This window comes from Engystomops pustulosus, chromosome 4, assembly GCF_040894005.1.
Source record: "Engystomops pustulosus chromosome 4, aEngPut4.maternal, whole genome shotgun sequence".
In the NCBI taxonomy this organism is placed as follows: Eukaryota; Metazoa; Chordata; class Amphibia; order Anura; family Leptodactylidae; genus Engystomops; species Engystomops pustulosus.
The window spans coordinates 189614321-189629500 of NC_092414.1; the positions used below are offsets into that span (position 1 = coordinate 189614321).

Here is a 15180-nt window from a genome sequence, read left to right on the forward strand (position 1 = left end):
CCAATCCACAGTTTAGAAGATCTAATTTGAAACAACTATGTATCAATTAAGATGTTTGTATATGTTCCATACTTTGTATCATTTGTTTGGGATATGTTTTAGACAATGAATAAGGGGTGAAAGCCGAAACGCTCAAGTCATCTTTAATACTGCTTGGAAATATGTATCATTATATGCTTAATAAAGAAGATTTTACAGCTATGCCTGTGTCCGCTGGTTCATGCCGGGATCGTTGGATTAATACAGTATTATAGTAGTTATATTCTTGAACATAGGGGGCAGTATTATAGCAGTTACATTCTTGTACATAGGGGGCAGTATTATAGCAGTTACATTCTTGTACATAGGGGGCAGTATTATAGCAGTTACATTCTTGTACATAGGGGGCAGTATTATAGCAGTTACATTCTTGTACATAGGGGGCAGTATTATAGTAGTTACCGTTTTTTTCTTCCTGTGATCACATTTTAACATGTTTTCTGTTTAAATAAATTTTTGCATTTTTACTTACCTTTTGCCTGGTGCCGATGGAACCTTCTTTGTTGCACCATTACCTCCAGTCCCCGGGATTGGACCGGGTTCCTCTCCATCGCTGCACGGCCTCTACCCGGAGCTGCTGACCTGGTGAGCTGACACTTTCTCTTTTTTCAGTTTTTTCATTATAGTAGTTATATTCTTGTACATGGTTTGGGGTCACCGCAACATGAGGAACTGTATTAGAAAGGTTGAGAACCACTGATCTAGACCTTCCCAAAAGGCAGCAACGAGAGCACGATTATTCCAGGTTAGCTCCAAAACAACAGTAAGGGCACACTGACACGTTCCGCTAGCACACAGAGGGGCGGGGCTCAGGCCGATCGCATATGCGTTTCCAGAGAAACACATGTGATCGGGTTATCAATAGCATGCGTTTCCCGGGAAACGCATATGCAATCAGCTCGAGCCCCGCCCCCTTTGTGCTAGCGTCGCATTATGAACGCGACGCTAGCGGAACGTGTGAACGGGCCCTAAGTCTGTCCTGGCGCAGACAAAGCAGTGCAGATGCTGCAGATGAAATTCTTCCTGGTTTCTCAAAAACTGTCCTGAATATGGCCAGAAATGTTGCCAAACTTGCTGTTTCAGGACTGTCACGCTCCCAGAGAGGATTAGCCCAGGGTCAAGCTTCTCCATAAAACAAAGAAATGATAAATGCCACCTTGGAACATTCAGTAGGGAACAAGTGAGCATGCTACTCAAAATGGATTTGACACTGGTTAAGGCATCCACGACAGGTCAGACATGACCTGAGCAAACTGTAACAGCACAGTGGGTTCACAAGTTTGTTCTTATGTTAAATTTGTATGCAAGTCGAAATTGCATATGTTTTTTTTTAATAAAGTATTTGTTTTTTTTAATTTTTCCCAAAAAGAAGACCGTACAACAAAAGTGGGGATACATTGTCCCCATCAGCATTGAAAACAAAACATAATATACTGACAAAAGTTGTATACTGAGCCTGTCTCGACTTATGGCACTCTAGATAGGCCAAAGGTGCCCTTCCGGTTCTCCAGAACGTACCACTGGGTGAAGGTAAAAGGTTGTATCAATGCTGTGATTTCCCTTGCACTTAAATAAACAAAAACCCATTTCCTCCATCTACTGAAGAATTTGTTGTCCTCACATTTTTGCTCCTTTCCGTCTCTAGTCTTTCTTTAAGCAATAGGCGTTTCATATGTTCTACAATATGTTGCATGGATGGAAGCGTGGGCTCCTGCCACACTCTCAATATTGAGCGGATGGTTACAAGACTGATGACATGAAATAGTTGGGGAATAAACTGGGGCTGTGTCAGGGAGCTGTCTTCAGATTCCTCAAAATAATGAGAGAGATATAGGACTGGTTCTAGTGAGATCATCCAACCCCACACCCTGTGACACATCTCTTGAATCTGTCTCCATAGTGGTTGTACATCTGGACACGACCATAGTCCATGGAATAAATCAATAGCATTCTCCTGACATTTAGGACAGGATGTTTTCCTATCTGGTTTTCAAGAGGACCTGTGACCCTGAAAAACGGCACTAGGAGTTGCTTACCAAAGTAAGCAGCTCCTAGTGCCAAAACAAACATAGCAGTATTACAATGTTAGCGTTATCGGAAACCTCCGATAACGCTAACAAACACTGCCGCACTGTACACTGGAAATGCCCGACCGCTCTGAAAGAGGTCTGGCGTATTCATGAGGGGGAGGTGACTGCCAGTCACTTTTGGCCTATGGAGCGAGCAGGGCTGTCCGGGGAAGAGGCAGCGCCTCAGTTCGCCCACTCATGAATAGTGTACAGCGCAGCGGTGTTTGTTAGCATTATTGGAGGTTTTCGATAAGGCTAACATTGTAATACTGCTGCGTTAGTTTTAGCATTAGTTTTTCAGGTTGACAGGTCCTCTTTAAGGGGGGGGGGGTGTTAGATTAAAAGCATATATTGCCCTATGAATTATACAGAAATATGTGTCTCTCCATGTTTCATTTAACACTACTTTCCTAACTATTTGCCAGCCCTTCACTACCTTTTCCCCTATATCTGTGGTTGGGATGTGACTAGACCATAAATCTAACGCTGTTTCTTCCCCCTTTTCAGTCATCATGTTAGCCTCACATAGTAAGAGGATATGTTAGGATATGTTGTGTCTCCCAATATTTATAAATCAAATGGGTTGTTGGGAACCACCTTGCTTACATCACGTAATTTTGTCATGATTACATCCCTCACCCGAGCGTATAAACTGATCAGTGCCCAGGACAAATTGTCGGGCAAGTTCTTCCATTGTCAACCAGCGAGCTTCAGAGCCAAAACTGTATATTTTATAATTGTAGTTCCAGACAGATTTTTTTTTTGTCCCAGTGACAATTGGAGTTTCAAAATGTTTTTTTGTAATGGGACCAAGGATTATCAATAAAGCTTCATTAGAGACACATTACAGCTGATAATTGCAGTCTGGGACTATAGTAAACTATTCAGGGAGCTTCACCAGAGCTCACAGGGGGCAGAGGGGTTCGTCTTTAACTAGAAGTGAAGAAACTGTTTCCAGCTGGACATCAGGAGTCGGTTTGTAGATAAAATGTAGCAAATTTAATTTTGTTTCCATTAAAAATGACAAAAGTTACAAATGACACAGCACATGGAGGAAAAATAGCATCAAAGCTTACGCGTTTCGGTGGTTATACCTTATTCATAGCTGTGAATAAGGTATAACCGAGGTTGACCGAGTCAAAAACCATGTGGACTGCTTGAACAGAGCTGGTGAGCTGATAATACAAGATTTTTTTCTTGCTATTTGTTTGTGTTTAACAAGAAGTTGTCTGTAAGTCAGGTGTCCTTAAGTAGGGGACCGCCTGCACACTACTAGCTCAGAAGATGGGAGTTGGCAAATATTTTTCACTGGAAAATCTACGTTAAACTCCCCAGTTGGACTTCAAAAGAACCCCCCTGACAAAAAAAAAAAAATCAAAATGGAAGAGGGATATTTTTCTGTATGAACATCCCTTATATCTTTTTTTCTGCAATAAGGAATTTCTCCTTGTGATAATAAGAGAGTTTGAGGGTGTATCCGCTACTAGCTTAACATGCTGAAAAAAAGAAGTAAATGCGGAAATACAAAAAAAAATACCTCAGCACATTCTGAGGGGGAAAGAAGCGTTTGGGGGATAAAAAGCAGCTGAATGAAAGAATGATGGACAGATGTGATGAATGAATAAATAAACACATGGATAAGTTAGATATTTTGTACATGTGGTATATTGATAGAGTAGGTTTGGTGACTTTGGGTAGGGTACCAGCCTCTCCCGCGATGGAAATCCAGTCAGACATGAGCCATTACCTCGGGAGCGCGCCCCTCAGGCGCCATCTAACGTTCCTTCCTTACAGCAGCGCGTCAAGAAAGGCATATACGGCTTGTGAGGTGGAGTGATTGATGGCGACCAATCACTGAGCAGGAAGTCCCGCGAGCGACCAATGAGAAGGCAGAGTAAGAAGGAACAGGAAGTAGCTGCGGCTGGAGAAAGATGAGAAGAGAGGAGCTGGCAGTGAGAGGATCAGTCTATGTGTGTACTGCAGTGCGTGTGTTTATGCGTGTACGAGCCGCCGCTGACTGTCTATTACTCTCTCGTTGTGTGTATGAGCCGCCGATGACTGTCTATTACTCTCTCGTTGTGTGTACGAGCCGCCGCTGACTGTCTATTACTCTCTCGTTGTGTGTACGAGCCGCCGCTGACTGTCTATTACTCTCTCGTTGTGTGAGTGGTGTATGGGCGAGCGCCTCTGTTCTCTATATAGGTGTATACAGGTAACATGCTGGATAATGTCTGTGGTCTCCTGGCTCTAGGTTTAGATTTGCAGTCCTAAGCTCATCACATATGTCGATTGTGAATGTACTGGTATGTATTGATATATGTAGTATATACTGTGTGTGTGCGCGCGCATATATATATATATATCTCTCAAGGAGGAGTATCCTCTGAATGCAAACACGTTTATCCCTAAGGTTGATGGCACACGTGGCGTTTTTTGGCCCGTTTTTAAGCAGTCTGTTAAAAAAACGCATGCAGTTTTTGATAGGTTTGACCAATTATCTTACTTGAAACTGGACAAAAACTCATGCCTTTTTTGACGGACTGCTCAAAAACGCGTTCAAAACCCCACGTGTGCCATCACGCTATACGTTTGCGTACGGGAACTAGCAAGACTTGTTTTCTTCTTATCCAATCAAATGCATATTGTCGTTCCCAAAAGGAAGCTTTTTAGTTTTCTTCATGCATCTGATTTCAGCATTTGTGGCTCACTTGTAAAAATGGGTGCTAGGTGTTTTTTTTTACAGTGGCAAATGCCTGCACTTACCTCTATTGGCTCATGTACATGGCCATGGTTTGTTTGGCACCGCGCATGAGCCCACCGCTCAAGTCTTTTTGTATTATCATTGATGGATGAGTGACCAATAAGTCATAATAAAAGCACATCTAGGCACTCTTCAAGGGAGAAAAAGGTGGTTTATTTTGTTTGTGCGGCCAAATAAATCTTTTTGACATTTCGGCAGATACAATTTTGCTTTTCTCAAACAAAAAGCCACCAAGAGAAGTAGAATGTCAGGTTCCAGTGCAGGAAAGAGTGCTGAGCACAGATGTGCTGTTTATACAAATCTCTTTCCTCCACTGAAACCCAATGTTCTACTTCTCTTGGCGGCTTTTTGTTTGAGAAAGGCAATATTGCATTTGCCGAAATGTCACAAAAAGACAAAAAAAAAAATCAACTTAACTAAATAAAATTGTTATTTTGCATTGAAAAATTTCATAGACATCCGCTTTTCTTCTTTAAATCAAACAAAAAAAAAAATCACATATTCTCACTTGAAGAGTGCCTAGATTTGCTTTTCTTGTATATGGGGTAGGAACTGTTGTAGTGCACCTACACACGGAGTGTGTCTACGGTACTATTATTCTATTGATAAATCGGGTGGCAAACTATGGTCCACGTCCTCCTTTATACACTTGATGTATGAAGGTGGCTTCGGGGTTTACATTTTATTTGTTGTAGAAGTTCACCCTGCAATTTTGGAGCGATGTGCAGATTACTTTTTAAAATGGGTAAGAAGGTACACCCCCATCCTCCACTGGCCAGAAACTTCTGGGATGATATTTCCCTCTTCCGGTACCCCTTCTCCCAGTTGTGTCTTTATATTGCTCTCTAGAGATCACATGTATCCCCTTCTTCTTGTAGACTGTAAGCGGTTGTGAGCAGGGCCCTCATTCCTATTGTTTCATATGACTGTAATTACTCTATAATGTCTTAATTTTATTTGTATATGTTCCCCAGAATCTGTGAAGCACTACGGAATTTGATGGCGCCATATAAATAAAGATTTTTATTAAGATTATTGTTATTTATGTCCTCTGGAGGACAGAATGCAGATACCTTTCAGGTACAGGCAGTCCCTGGGTTGCATACAGTATAGGTTCTGTATGTTTAAGTTAAATTTATCTGCAGGTAAAGTCAGAGCAGGTAGATTTTGTATGTATAAGATACATACAAAAATGTTTGTCCCTCTGAAAAAATGGATTTTCTAAATTTTGGGTTGCCTTGGGAATAAGGATTAACAATAATGCTGCTGTGCACACAGCTGTGGTTTTAACTGCCTGATGCATGAGCCAATTGCTCAAGTTGCAAAAGATAGATCAGATTCTATGTGATTGTTTTCGTGCCTTGGGCAGTCCTTTTCATTGGTCATCAGCGCCAGTGTGTATCTTGCTCAAGGATGGCTGACAAGATACATACAAAGGTCAATTGGACCTTTGTTTCCTTCCCGTGTACCTGTACATGCGTGTGCAGGTAGCTTCACACTGAGGTATCTGACCAAACATGTTTGTGTACAGGGGGCTTAACTTGTATTATTTTTTTTTCATATGACAGGAGTTTTTTTTTTAAGATTTATGTGAGAAAAAAAAAATCACAAGGCACTGTACATTTGATGCTCTGATCTGCACAATGAAATACACGGTAGATTGGATGAAGAAAACCAAATGCACTGCACAGTGCAGACAGTTTTAACTTGTATGAAAAATTATATACACATCAATCTGCTTATTTCCCATGGAGACCTCAGTTCCCACTGGTTGAACTCCCAGTAATCAGATCCTTATCTTCTATTATGTGGATAGGATGCTGGCTGGGGAACCCCTTTAGTGTAGCTGTAATTACAGTAATGAAAATACCTCTTCTGCTTGGGGGTCGTTTTTTCTTTGAAATTTAGCTTATATTCCCTTTTATATCAGCCCCAAATTGAAAATCGGGTATAAGCAAATTTGAGAGAACCTTGAGAACAGAAGTTTTGGGCATTTTCATAGCCAATTTACCAAACTGTCTTATTTTCCTGGAATTAGCATTTGACGGAAAGTTTGGATTCTATATATCTTTTTATTTTTTATCACTTTTAATGGAAGATGGCATGGTGAAAAAAAAATTGCTCTTTTAATAGCAGATGTATGGCACTGTTGGGGGAATGCTTATCACATGAAAAAGTCTGGACTGATTTTGGAAAGCATCTTGGATAATGCCTAGATATGAAGCTGCTTGATCATATCATGTTAGGTAACCATTTCCACTCGCAGTTTGGTCAGCCTCTTATTTAGCTGTTGTAGAATTTGACATACAGCAGAGCTCACAGGAAGAATGTTGACCTACAGAAAAGATTTTGGTATCCCTCTAATGGAGAAGCAGGAGCGCCATTCCTACACTTCTAGATTTTGAATGTGATGAAATCCTTATGTTAAATAAAGACCCTGTACCCAATGTTTGTAATGTGATTTGAGTTATCTTTCTTGAATTTACATTTTGCACAACTTTCCTTGTTACAGGGCCGGGAGTTCTGCTTTGGTGAGGACCGGAAGCCTTACAGATGTGAGATCGGGTACTGCTGTGGAGACACTGAATGCTGCACGTTCTATTATGAGCTGTGGTGTAAGTCTGATGCACCTTTAGAGATCCTTACTTATAAAGAAATTATTCCTATGACATATACCTGGATTGAGAAATATCAGAAATATTTCAGTATCTGGTTTTGGCTAAGATGGGGATAGAAGAGATTCAAAACCTAGGTATGGCGAGGGGAGGCTGGTGGGCGGCGCGGGCCGGTGCGAGGGGAGGCTGGTGGGCGGCGCGGGCCAGTGTTCTAATGGGGAAAAGATGGGTCAGTACATGTTGTACGCTGATATTGCACAACAAGCTTATGATGAAGATAAACATTTTTTGCGAGACAGTTTCTCCCGGTAAGGATGTAAAAATAATCCATGAAACTCTATCTTCACTGCCACTGACATATAATTGTCTTCTGTTCTTGTACAGGGTTCTGGTTGGCCTGGACCCTTATTATCTTGGCTGGGTGCTGCTGTGCTTACCGTCACCGAAGATTTAAACTGAGACATCAGCAGGAGTTAAGACAACGGGAGATCAGCCTCATGGCCTATCAGGGGGTCGCTCCATCAGCCTCTGCTGCCTTAGGTATGCATCTTATACAAAATGTAATGTAGAAGGAGATTAGTTTTATATAGCAATTGGTATGAAGCCTGTATAGTTTTGCCCTCCTTTTAATTCTGTGTATTAAGGATTTTCCTCCAAACATAAAATGTATAAAATATGAGTTTTTATTTTAATAGATCCTTAATATTAAGTATAAATGGCAATGAGGAGCAAAAACAGATGTGGTTGTCTAGACTCTATATTGTATTCCGAAACCCCTGCAAATAGCCTTAAAAAAGTAAATCCTTACTTGCCTGTCCGTTCCTTCAGAAATCCTGGGCTCCTTCTCCACTGCTCCTCTCAGTCCCTAATTATATCTGTTCGCCACATAGGCGCAGACAGTCCCATCCACACAGGTATAGTTTTTGATTGTGTAGGTTTTATTTCTAAGGCTGCATTTACGCACATGTATGGGGGACCTATATATGGCCGACATACGTCCCCCATACACTTCTATGGGCTCACCGCGCCCTACGGGAGCGGTACGGTGCAGCACACGTGCGGCACCGTACCGCTCCGTAGCCCGGGAAAAGATAGGACATGTCCTATCTTTTCCCATATTACGGCTCCGCGGCCATATGTCGCTATGGAGAGGGGTGGGGGTGAGCGGCGCTCACCTCCTCCTCTCCCCGCGCTGCCGTGTGCCTGCCGTGCTACGGTGCGGCTGGCACATGGCAGTGTGCATGTAGCCTCAACCTGTTTTCATGGACTTGCTTATTGAAGAGAATGAGCACATACAGGCCGAGTCTTTACACATGAAGATCTGCTATGTTTGTGTGTATACATCCTTTAGCACACAACCATTTATTTATTTTTCGCGCGAAAAAGTGCTTGGTGTACAATACTGAATCCATGTGGTAGATCAGTTTTGAGACCCTAAACCAGTGGTCCCCAAACTACGGACCGTTTTTATCCGGCCCCTTGGAGCGCCAGCGGCTCCTGCTGAGGCCCCCGGCAAGTCGCGGCAGTCAGGCAGGAGCCTCCGTCCGGACAGGAAGCTCCTGCCCGCCACTGAATAGTGCTCGACGCGGCCGATACGGCCGCTCGAGCACTATTATTACAGGTGGAGCGATGTGGCCGGAAGACGACCCCGGCGCACATCGCTCCGTGAACCTGAGTGTGCGGCCGCGTGATGACGTCATCACGCGGCCGCGCACCCCTTCCCGGCCGACAGCAGCCCGAAGATAGAATACTCGGGGGCCGCTGCCAGAGGTGAGTATAGGATTTTTTTTTTTTTAACCAGCAGCAAATATATTTTGGCGGCCGGGGGGCCCGGATATAAAAAAAATAATTAATTATGGGGGCCTTAAATACAGTATGGGGCAGTATAGGGAATAATTAATGGTGGAGGGGCAGTATAGGGAATAATTAATGATGGAGGTGAAGTATAGGGAATAATTAATGATGGGGAGCAGTATAGGGAATAATTAATGATGGAGGAGCAGTATAGGGAATAATTAATGATGGAGGAGCAGTATAGGAAATAATTAATGATGGAGGAGCAGTATAGGGAATAATTAATGATGGAGGGGCAGTATGGGAAATATTTAATGATGGAGGGGCAGCATAGGAAATAATTAATGATGAAGGAGCAGTATAGGATATGTGCAGTGTACAGAGGAATTTCTTATTTTTTTTTATTTTTTAACTTTAGTCCGGCCGTTCAACGGTCTGAGAGGGACCGTGGACGGCCACCTATGTAAAAAGTTTGGGGACCCCTGCCCTAAACCAACTAGAGGTTTGTATGGACCTGTGGTTAAGGTTCCCTAAACTACCTTTATGAGCTCTTGGGTTGGAGGTAATATAAAAGAAAAAACATATAGAATTGCCTAGTTGAGAGCCCGATGGAGCACATCGCTCTTCCATTTGAATTTCTCATCGCCGCTCTCCTCCTCTCGTGATGCGGCGATGAAGCTGGGAGACTACCCTGATGTACCACTCCGGCTTTATTGCTGCACCACACAGGCACTGAGAGCTCTGGAGCAGGTAAGTATTCATGGTTTGTTTTTGTTTTTTTTTATTTTTTTTTTTTAACTGCCCCCACCTTGGAACTCAGAGGGCATTTTGGGACACTAAACCATAAGATACATAAGGACCTGTGGGTGGTTCAGTGTCCTGAATCACTCTGATGGGTTCCCTACTTAAAGAAAATAAACCACCAAAATAAAGCACGATAAACACTTACCCATAGATCCAGACATAGTGACTGGTAATTTTATATTTTTCATCCATGGCCTCCTTCATTTTAAAATCCACTTTTAAAATTAGGGGCATAACCAGAACCCTTCCTTGCTGCAGGTTCACGGCTGTTACAGTCTCGCCCTCCACTACCTCAGTACTTATTTCTCTTGTTGTTTGCGGCTGCTGTCAGATTACAGCAGGCAGAAGTAGAACATGGGTAGAATAAGACTCTCAGTGTAATAGCCTCTGAAGCTACAGAACGGAGGGGCACTGGAAACGCCCCAGAGCCCTTCTGGCTTATTAGAAATGTTAAAAGTTGATTTCAGAAGGGAAAGGGGCCATGTGCCTGGATCTAATCCTAGTCCTGGTTCATTTTTCATTTCTGATGCAAGATTTACATTAAAGGAAATGTACCAGCATGATATACTTTTTTAAGAAAGACACCTACTTGTCCACGTCTGCCTGCAGAAGCTGATCCTTATCTTCAAAAAACTTGAAATCACTGCATTTTGAATAGAAGATATAAGAACATGCTAATGAGGCTCTTGAGCTACTGCCTACATCACAGTAGCACCATCTGCCGGTAATTATTTATGCCTGCTTCCTCCCCCTGTTTTGCCAAAGAGCCTGGTTACGACACCTACTCTCGGTCAGCACAGTGGGAGGAAGGAGAAGTGAACAAACGCCTGGTATTCTTCAAAATGTAGCGTTTTCAAGCTTTGTTAAGGTGAGGTTCAGCTTCTGCAGGCAGATGTGGACAAGCAAGTGTCCTTCGGTTATAAAAGATATATCGTGATGGTACATTTCCTTAAAACCTCTTGCATTCTCCACAAATAAATATTTTTAATTACTGGCACATGTGTCTTCACTTCCAGAGCCATGGCCCAACTGCAAACTGCCTACCTACGATGAAGTGACCCAAGACCCTCCTACACCACCACCACCCTATTGTGAGATTCTGGATGAGACTCCTGCTGAATTTGCTCATCCAATCAATTCCTCAGAATCGAACCCTCCTTGCGAAGCAACAGATGGATCTGCTGAGGATCATCAGCAACAAGACAATGTAGACCAAGGGAGATCAAGTGCCTTAGAGAGAAGACGTCATGTCACAGGGGACTCTGGGATTGTACTTTGTGATGAGAAAGTGGCCTGCCTCGGTGAGAGAGAGGAAGACACTGACTTGTGCCCACGAGTCTATGTCAGTGTGGAGACCGAGATGTCGTCTGCAAGAGAAGTAGACGGGCAAGGGGATAACTAATGTCTATCTCTTGCCTACAAGCTGTAGTGGGGATATATAAGTGGCTGAATCTCAAAGACATTTACTTCCAAGGGCTGTTACACGGGGGGAGCAGAGGCCTCGCCAACCCTGACAACCCTCTATTTCCTGGCACTATCCTTGCACTGATGGCATCTTCTTACAGAGCTTTTGCACTTTGTTTTGTATGTTTGTCAGTGGATTTTATGAAGAATCCAAGTTTATTTTGTTTTCTTGTTGTTTTTTTTGTATAACGTTAGACATATTTTTGTTATAGACATCAGGATGCTAAGTAATCCTGTATCTACCAGAACATGTTCTCGCATGACAGAGAAGTCTGCTTAACAGAAGGGAATACTGAAAATAAACCAGCTCAGTTCAACTGTTGTGGGGTTTTATGCTTCTTCTTTATAGGGGATCTACAGGATTTCTTTGTTAACTTCTACCAAATTTCAAAGTTAGAATTATTTAACCAAATTATTATATGCATTCCCCCTTTAAAAACAAATAGAACAATGCCCATACTGTGCCTCTCACCCTTTTCTTTCTGAAGTTATGGCATTTTCTGTTCTGAAAGTGTTTTGACAGAAAAAAAAAATTCTCACTAGAGGTGAAGTGGGTGGAGACTTGACTCTTCCTATAGCTGCCCTGAAGCTGAGTCCATTTTACTCTGCCCACTGTTCCCATGATGCCTTGTGTTCTCTTTCAAAGTAATTTAACAGCAAATCCACTGAACGCTGCATAGTATACATACAGCATGTATATGGTGACAGCCTGGCAGCTTCCATCACGTGGAGGAGCAGGGAACATGTAATAAGTGGTAGAAATCATAAGTAAAATAGTTACATGAAGTCTATAGCCTGAGCTGTGTGAGCACTAAGGGCTTAAAGCTTCTCCGCACAGTGCTAAGTACTAGGTATGAGAGGGACTATTCAGTGCAGGAGACATCTGTATGCACAGCACTGAACACAATGATCCACGTTAAACAAAACTAATGCAGTCTGTACTTTGTGCAGTTTGCTTGTGTATTGTGCAGAATGTGTCAGACTCCTCAAAACTGAATGTGGGCCAATGAGTTGTGCTACACACACTGGGTACAGTCACCTGATCATCCCCCTCTGTCAGCAGGTAGCAGCAGCCCCTTCTATGAGTCGGTAGATTTGTATATAGGGCGGTCTCCAGGGCTTGGCAGCACAGGCAGAGAAAGCAGATACTTTAGTACTAAGATAAATTGAGGGGCATAGCAAAGAAACAGCTGGAAATGGGTAAGAAAGATAATAAACTTTACAGTTCTTTAATCTTTCTCTGCTGTCCATGATGACGGCTGGGACATTCAATCCACGAGTTCCTCAGTCTATAACCTTGGAGACCTACGGCTATGAATGTAGAGGCTTGTAAGATATTTGAATAAGTCACCTACAAAGCTGCCTTTATATTTTAGATGCAATACAGGCAGTCCCCAACTTATGCAAACGATCCCTAGATACGAAAGGGGTCCTTGGTCGCTGATTCAAGTGCTCATGATGAGATCTCACCAGCAAACGCTTCCTTAGATACCTGCACCCTACGATACCCATTTCTTCTACTTCTTGACGGGAGCAGGATGAGACTAACGTTGTGATCCCCGATGTCCCTGCGGCAGCATTTGGTATCGGCCCTGCTGATTCAACTGCATATACGTACGCATGAAGACGTACAGGACCGCGATATCGGAGGACACATCCACTGATGAGATCTTATAAGCCAAGGCTTCCTTACTTACTTGCACCGTCTGACTAAGGACATCATCCTTGGTGTCATGTACCTGCCTGCTGTTCCAGGTGCCAATATTTGTTTCCAACCCCTTCTTCAATGTAACTAATAATGCATTGGTGAGCTTGCATCCTTAATTACCAGTAGTAACCTCCAATATTGGCATAATTCATCATGTGCACTGAAACGAAGGAAGAAGTACAAGCCGGAGGTTGGAGGTAACTAAGCATGAAAACGCATCAGCTAATGTATCCTTCGTAACTAGCAACAGCTTGTACAGTACGGAAGCACAGAAAGAAGTACAAGCTGCTGGTATGAGAGGTGGCCTGTAACTAAGGATGCAAACTCACCAGCTAACGTGTCCTTAGATACCCGCAACCTCCGATATCTGCGGATTGTACTTCATCATGCACACTTGAATAAAAGGTGGTTCATGTTTTAGCCCCTACTATCCATGATAGCAGGTAAGTAAGGATGCCTGCTCTAATGAGATCTCGTGGGACCTCAGAACCACACGTGTCCTTAGTCACCCATGTTTATGAATAGCAGTTCTCACTAGCCCATGCTTCTCTAGTTACCCGCTGTAGCTTCCTGCAGTGCCCAGGCTTACAGAACGTTATTATAACGGATGTACTGAATTTGTCTGCACCTGGTTATCTTTACAGAGGTTGATGTTTCTTCCTAAAGTGCCCAGGCAGTACTTCATTGAAACAGCTGCACTACTGTACATATAGAAAATATACCAGTTCTGACTTGCATACAAATTCGACTTAAAGAGGACCTGTCACCCATAATTTCGGCACAAGGGGTTGCTTACTAAAGTAAGCAGCTCCTAGTGCTTGAACACACGCCGTAGTGTTAGAAGGATAGCGCAACCAGAAACCTCCGGTAACGCTATCTTACACTGTGGCGGGGTACAATGTAATCATCGGACCGCTTGCAAAGCGGTCTGATGTATTCATGAGGGGGCGGGGTTTCGGGCGTGGTTAGGGGCGGTGACTGGCGCACAGCAGTCACCGCCAGCCTATGGAGTTAGCGGGGAAGAGGCAGCGCCTCGGACCGTCCCCTCATGGATACGTCAGACAGCTTTGCGAGCGGCCCGACGATCACATTGTACCCCGCCGCAGTGTTGGATAGCGTTACCGGAGGTTTCCGGTAACACTACGGCATTTGTTCAAGCACTAGGAGCTGCTTACTTTGGTGATATAGATACATATAGATACGTCCCCCATAGACGGCAATGGGCGCACCGTACTGTAGCCATGAGAAAGATAGGAAATGTCTCATCTTTCTCCGGAATATTTTGCCATGCGCATTGTTTCTCTATGTAGAGGGGCAGGGTTGAGCAGCTCCTCCTCTCCCCGGCGCCAACGAGTGACCGCTGTGCTACGGTACGGTGGGCAGATGTTAATTTGGATCTAGCCTAATCTGTAGGCATAGGGCAGGAGGAGCCAAGCTGATTGCACATTGTGCCCAATGGAGCAAGAGAAGCTGAGCAGATTATTTTGTCCTATCTGCAGGCAGCATGTTATAGAACAAGAGGAGCTGATCAGATTATACATAGTGTCCTATCTGCAGACAGCATTTATAGTGCAGGAGAAGCTGAGCAGTTTATTGTGTCCTACCTGCAGGCAGCATGTTATAGAACAAGAGGAGCTGATCAGATTATACATAGTGTCCTATCTGCAGACAGCATTTATAGTGCAGGAGAAGCTGAGCAGTTTATTGTGTCCTACCTGCAGGCAGCATGTTATAGAGAAGGAAGAGCTGAATAGTTTATACATAGGGTCCTATCCGCAAGCAGAATGTTATAGAGCAGGAGGAGCTGAGCAGATTGTACATACTGTACACATTTACAGTGATATAGTAGGTACGGCTGAAAAGATGTAGGTCCCTCAACCCCAATCCATAAATGTCACTGTGTTGATCCAGAGGAAGGCAAAAAAA

At 43.3% G+C, this 15180-nt stretch overlaps 1 protein-coding gene across 2 annotated transcripts; it reads left to right on the plus strand.

Moving 5' to 3' along the window:
- Positions 1 to 3946: 3946 nt before the first annotated feature.
- Positions 3947 to 11868, plus strand: LOC140127828 (WW domain-binding protein 1-like). Of its 2 annotated transcripts, XM_072148941.1 has the most exons (5): positions 4003 to 4078; positions 4360 to 4411; positions 7382 to 7484; positions 7869 to 8024; positions 11099 to 11868. In XM_072148941.1, coding segments are annotated over exons 1-5 (699 nt in total). In that variant the 5' UTR covers positions 4003 to 4076; the 3' UTR covers positions 11485 to 11868. The 2 variants fall into 2 exon arrangements, with proteins under 2 accessions (XP_072005043.1, XP_072005042.1); XM_072148942.1 differs by lacking the exon at positions 4360 to 4411 and having other exon boundaries at positions 3947 to 4078.
- Positions 11869 to 15180: the final 3312 nt, after the last annotated feature.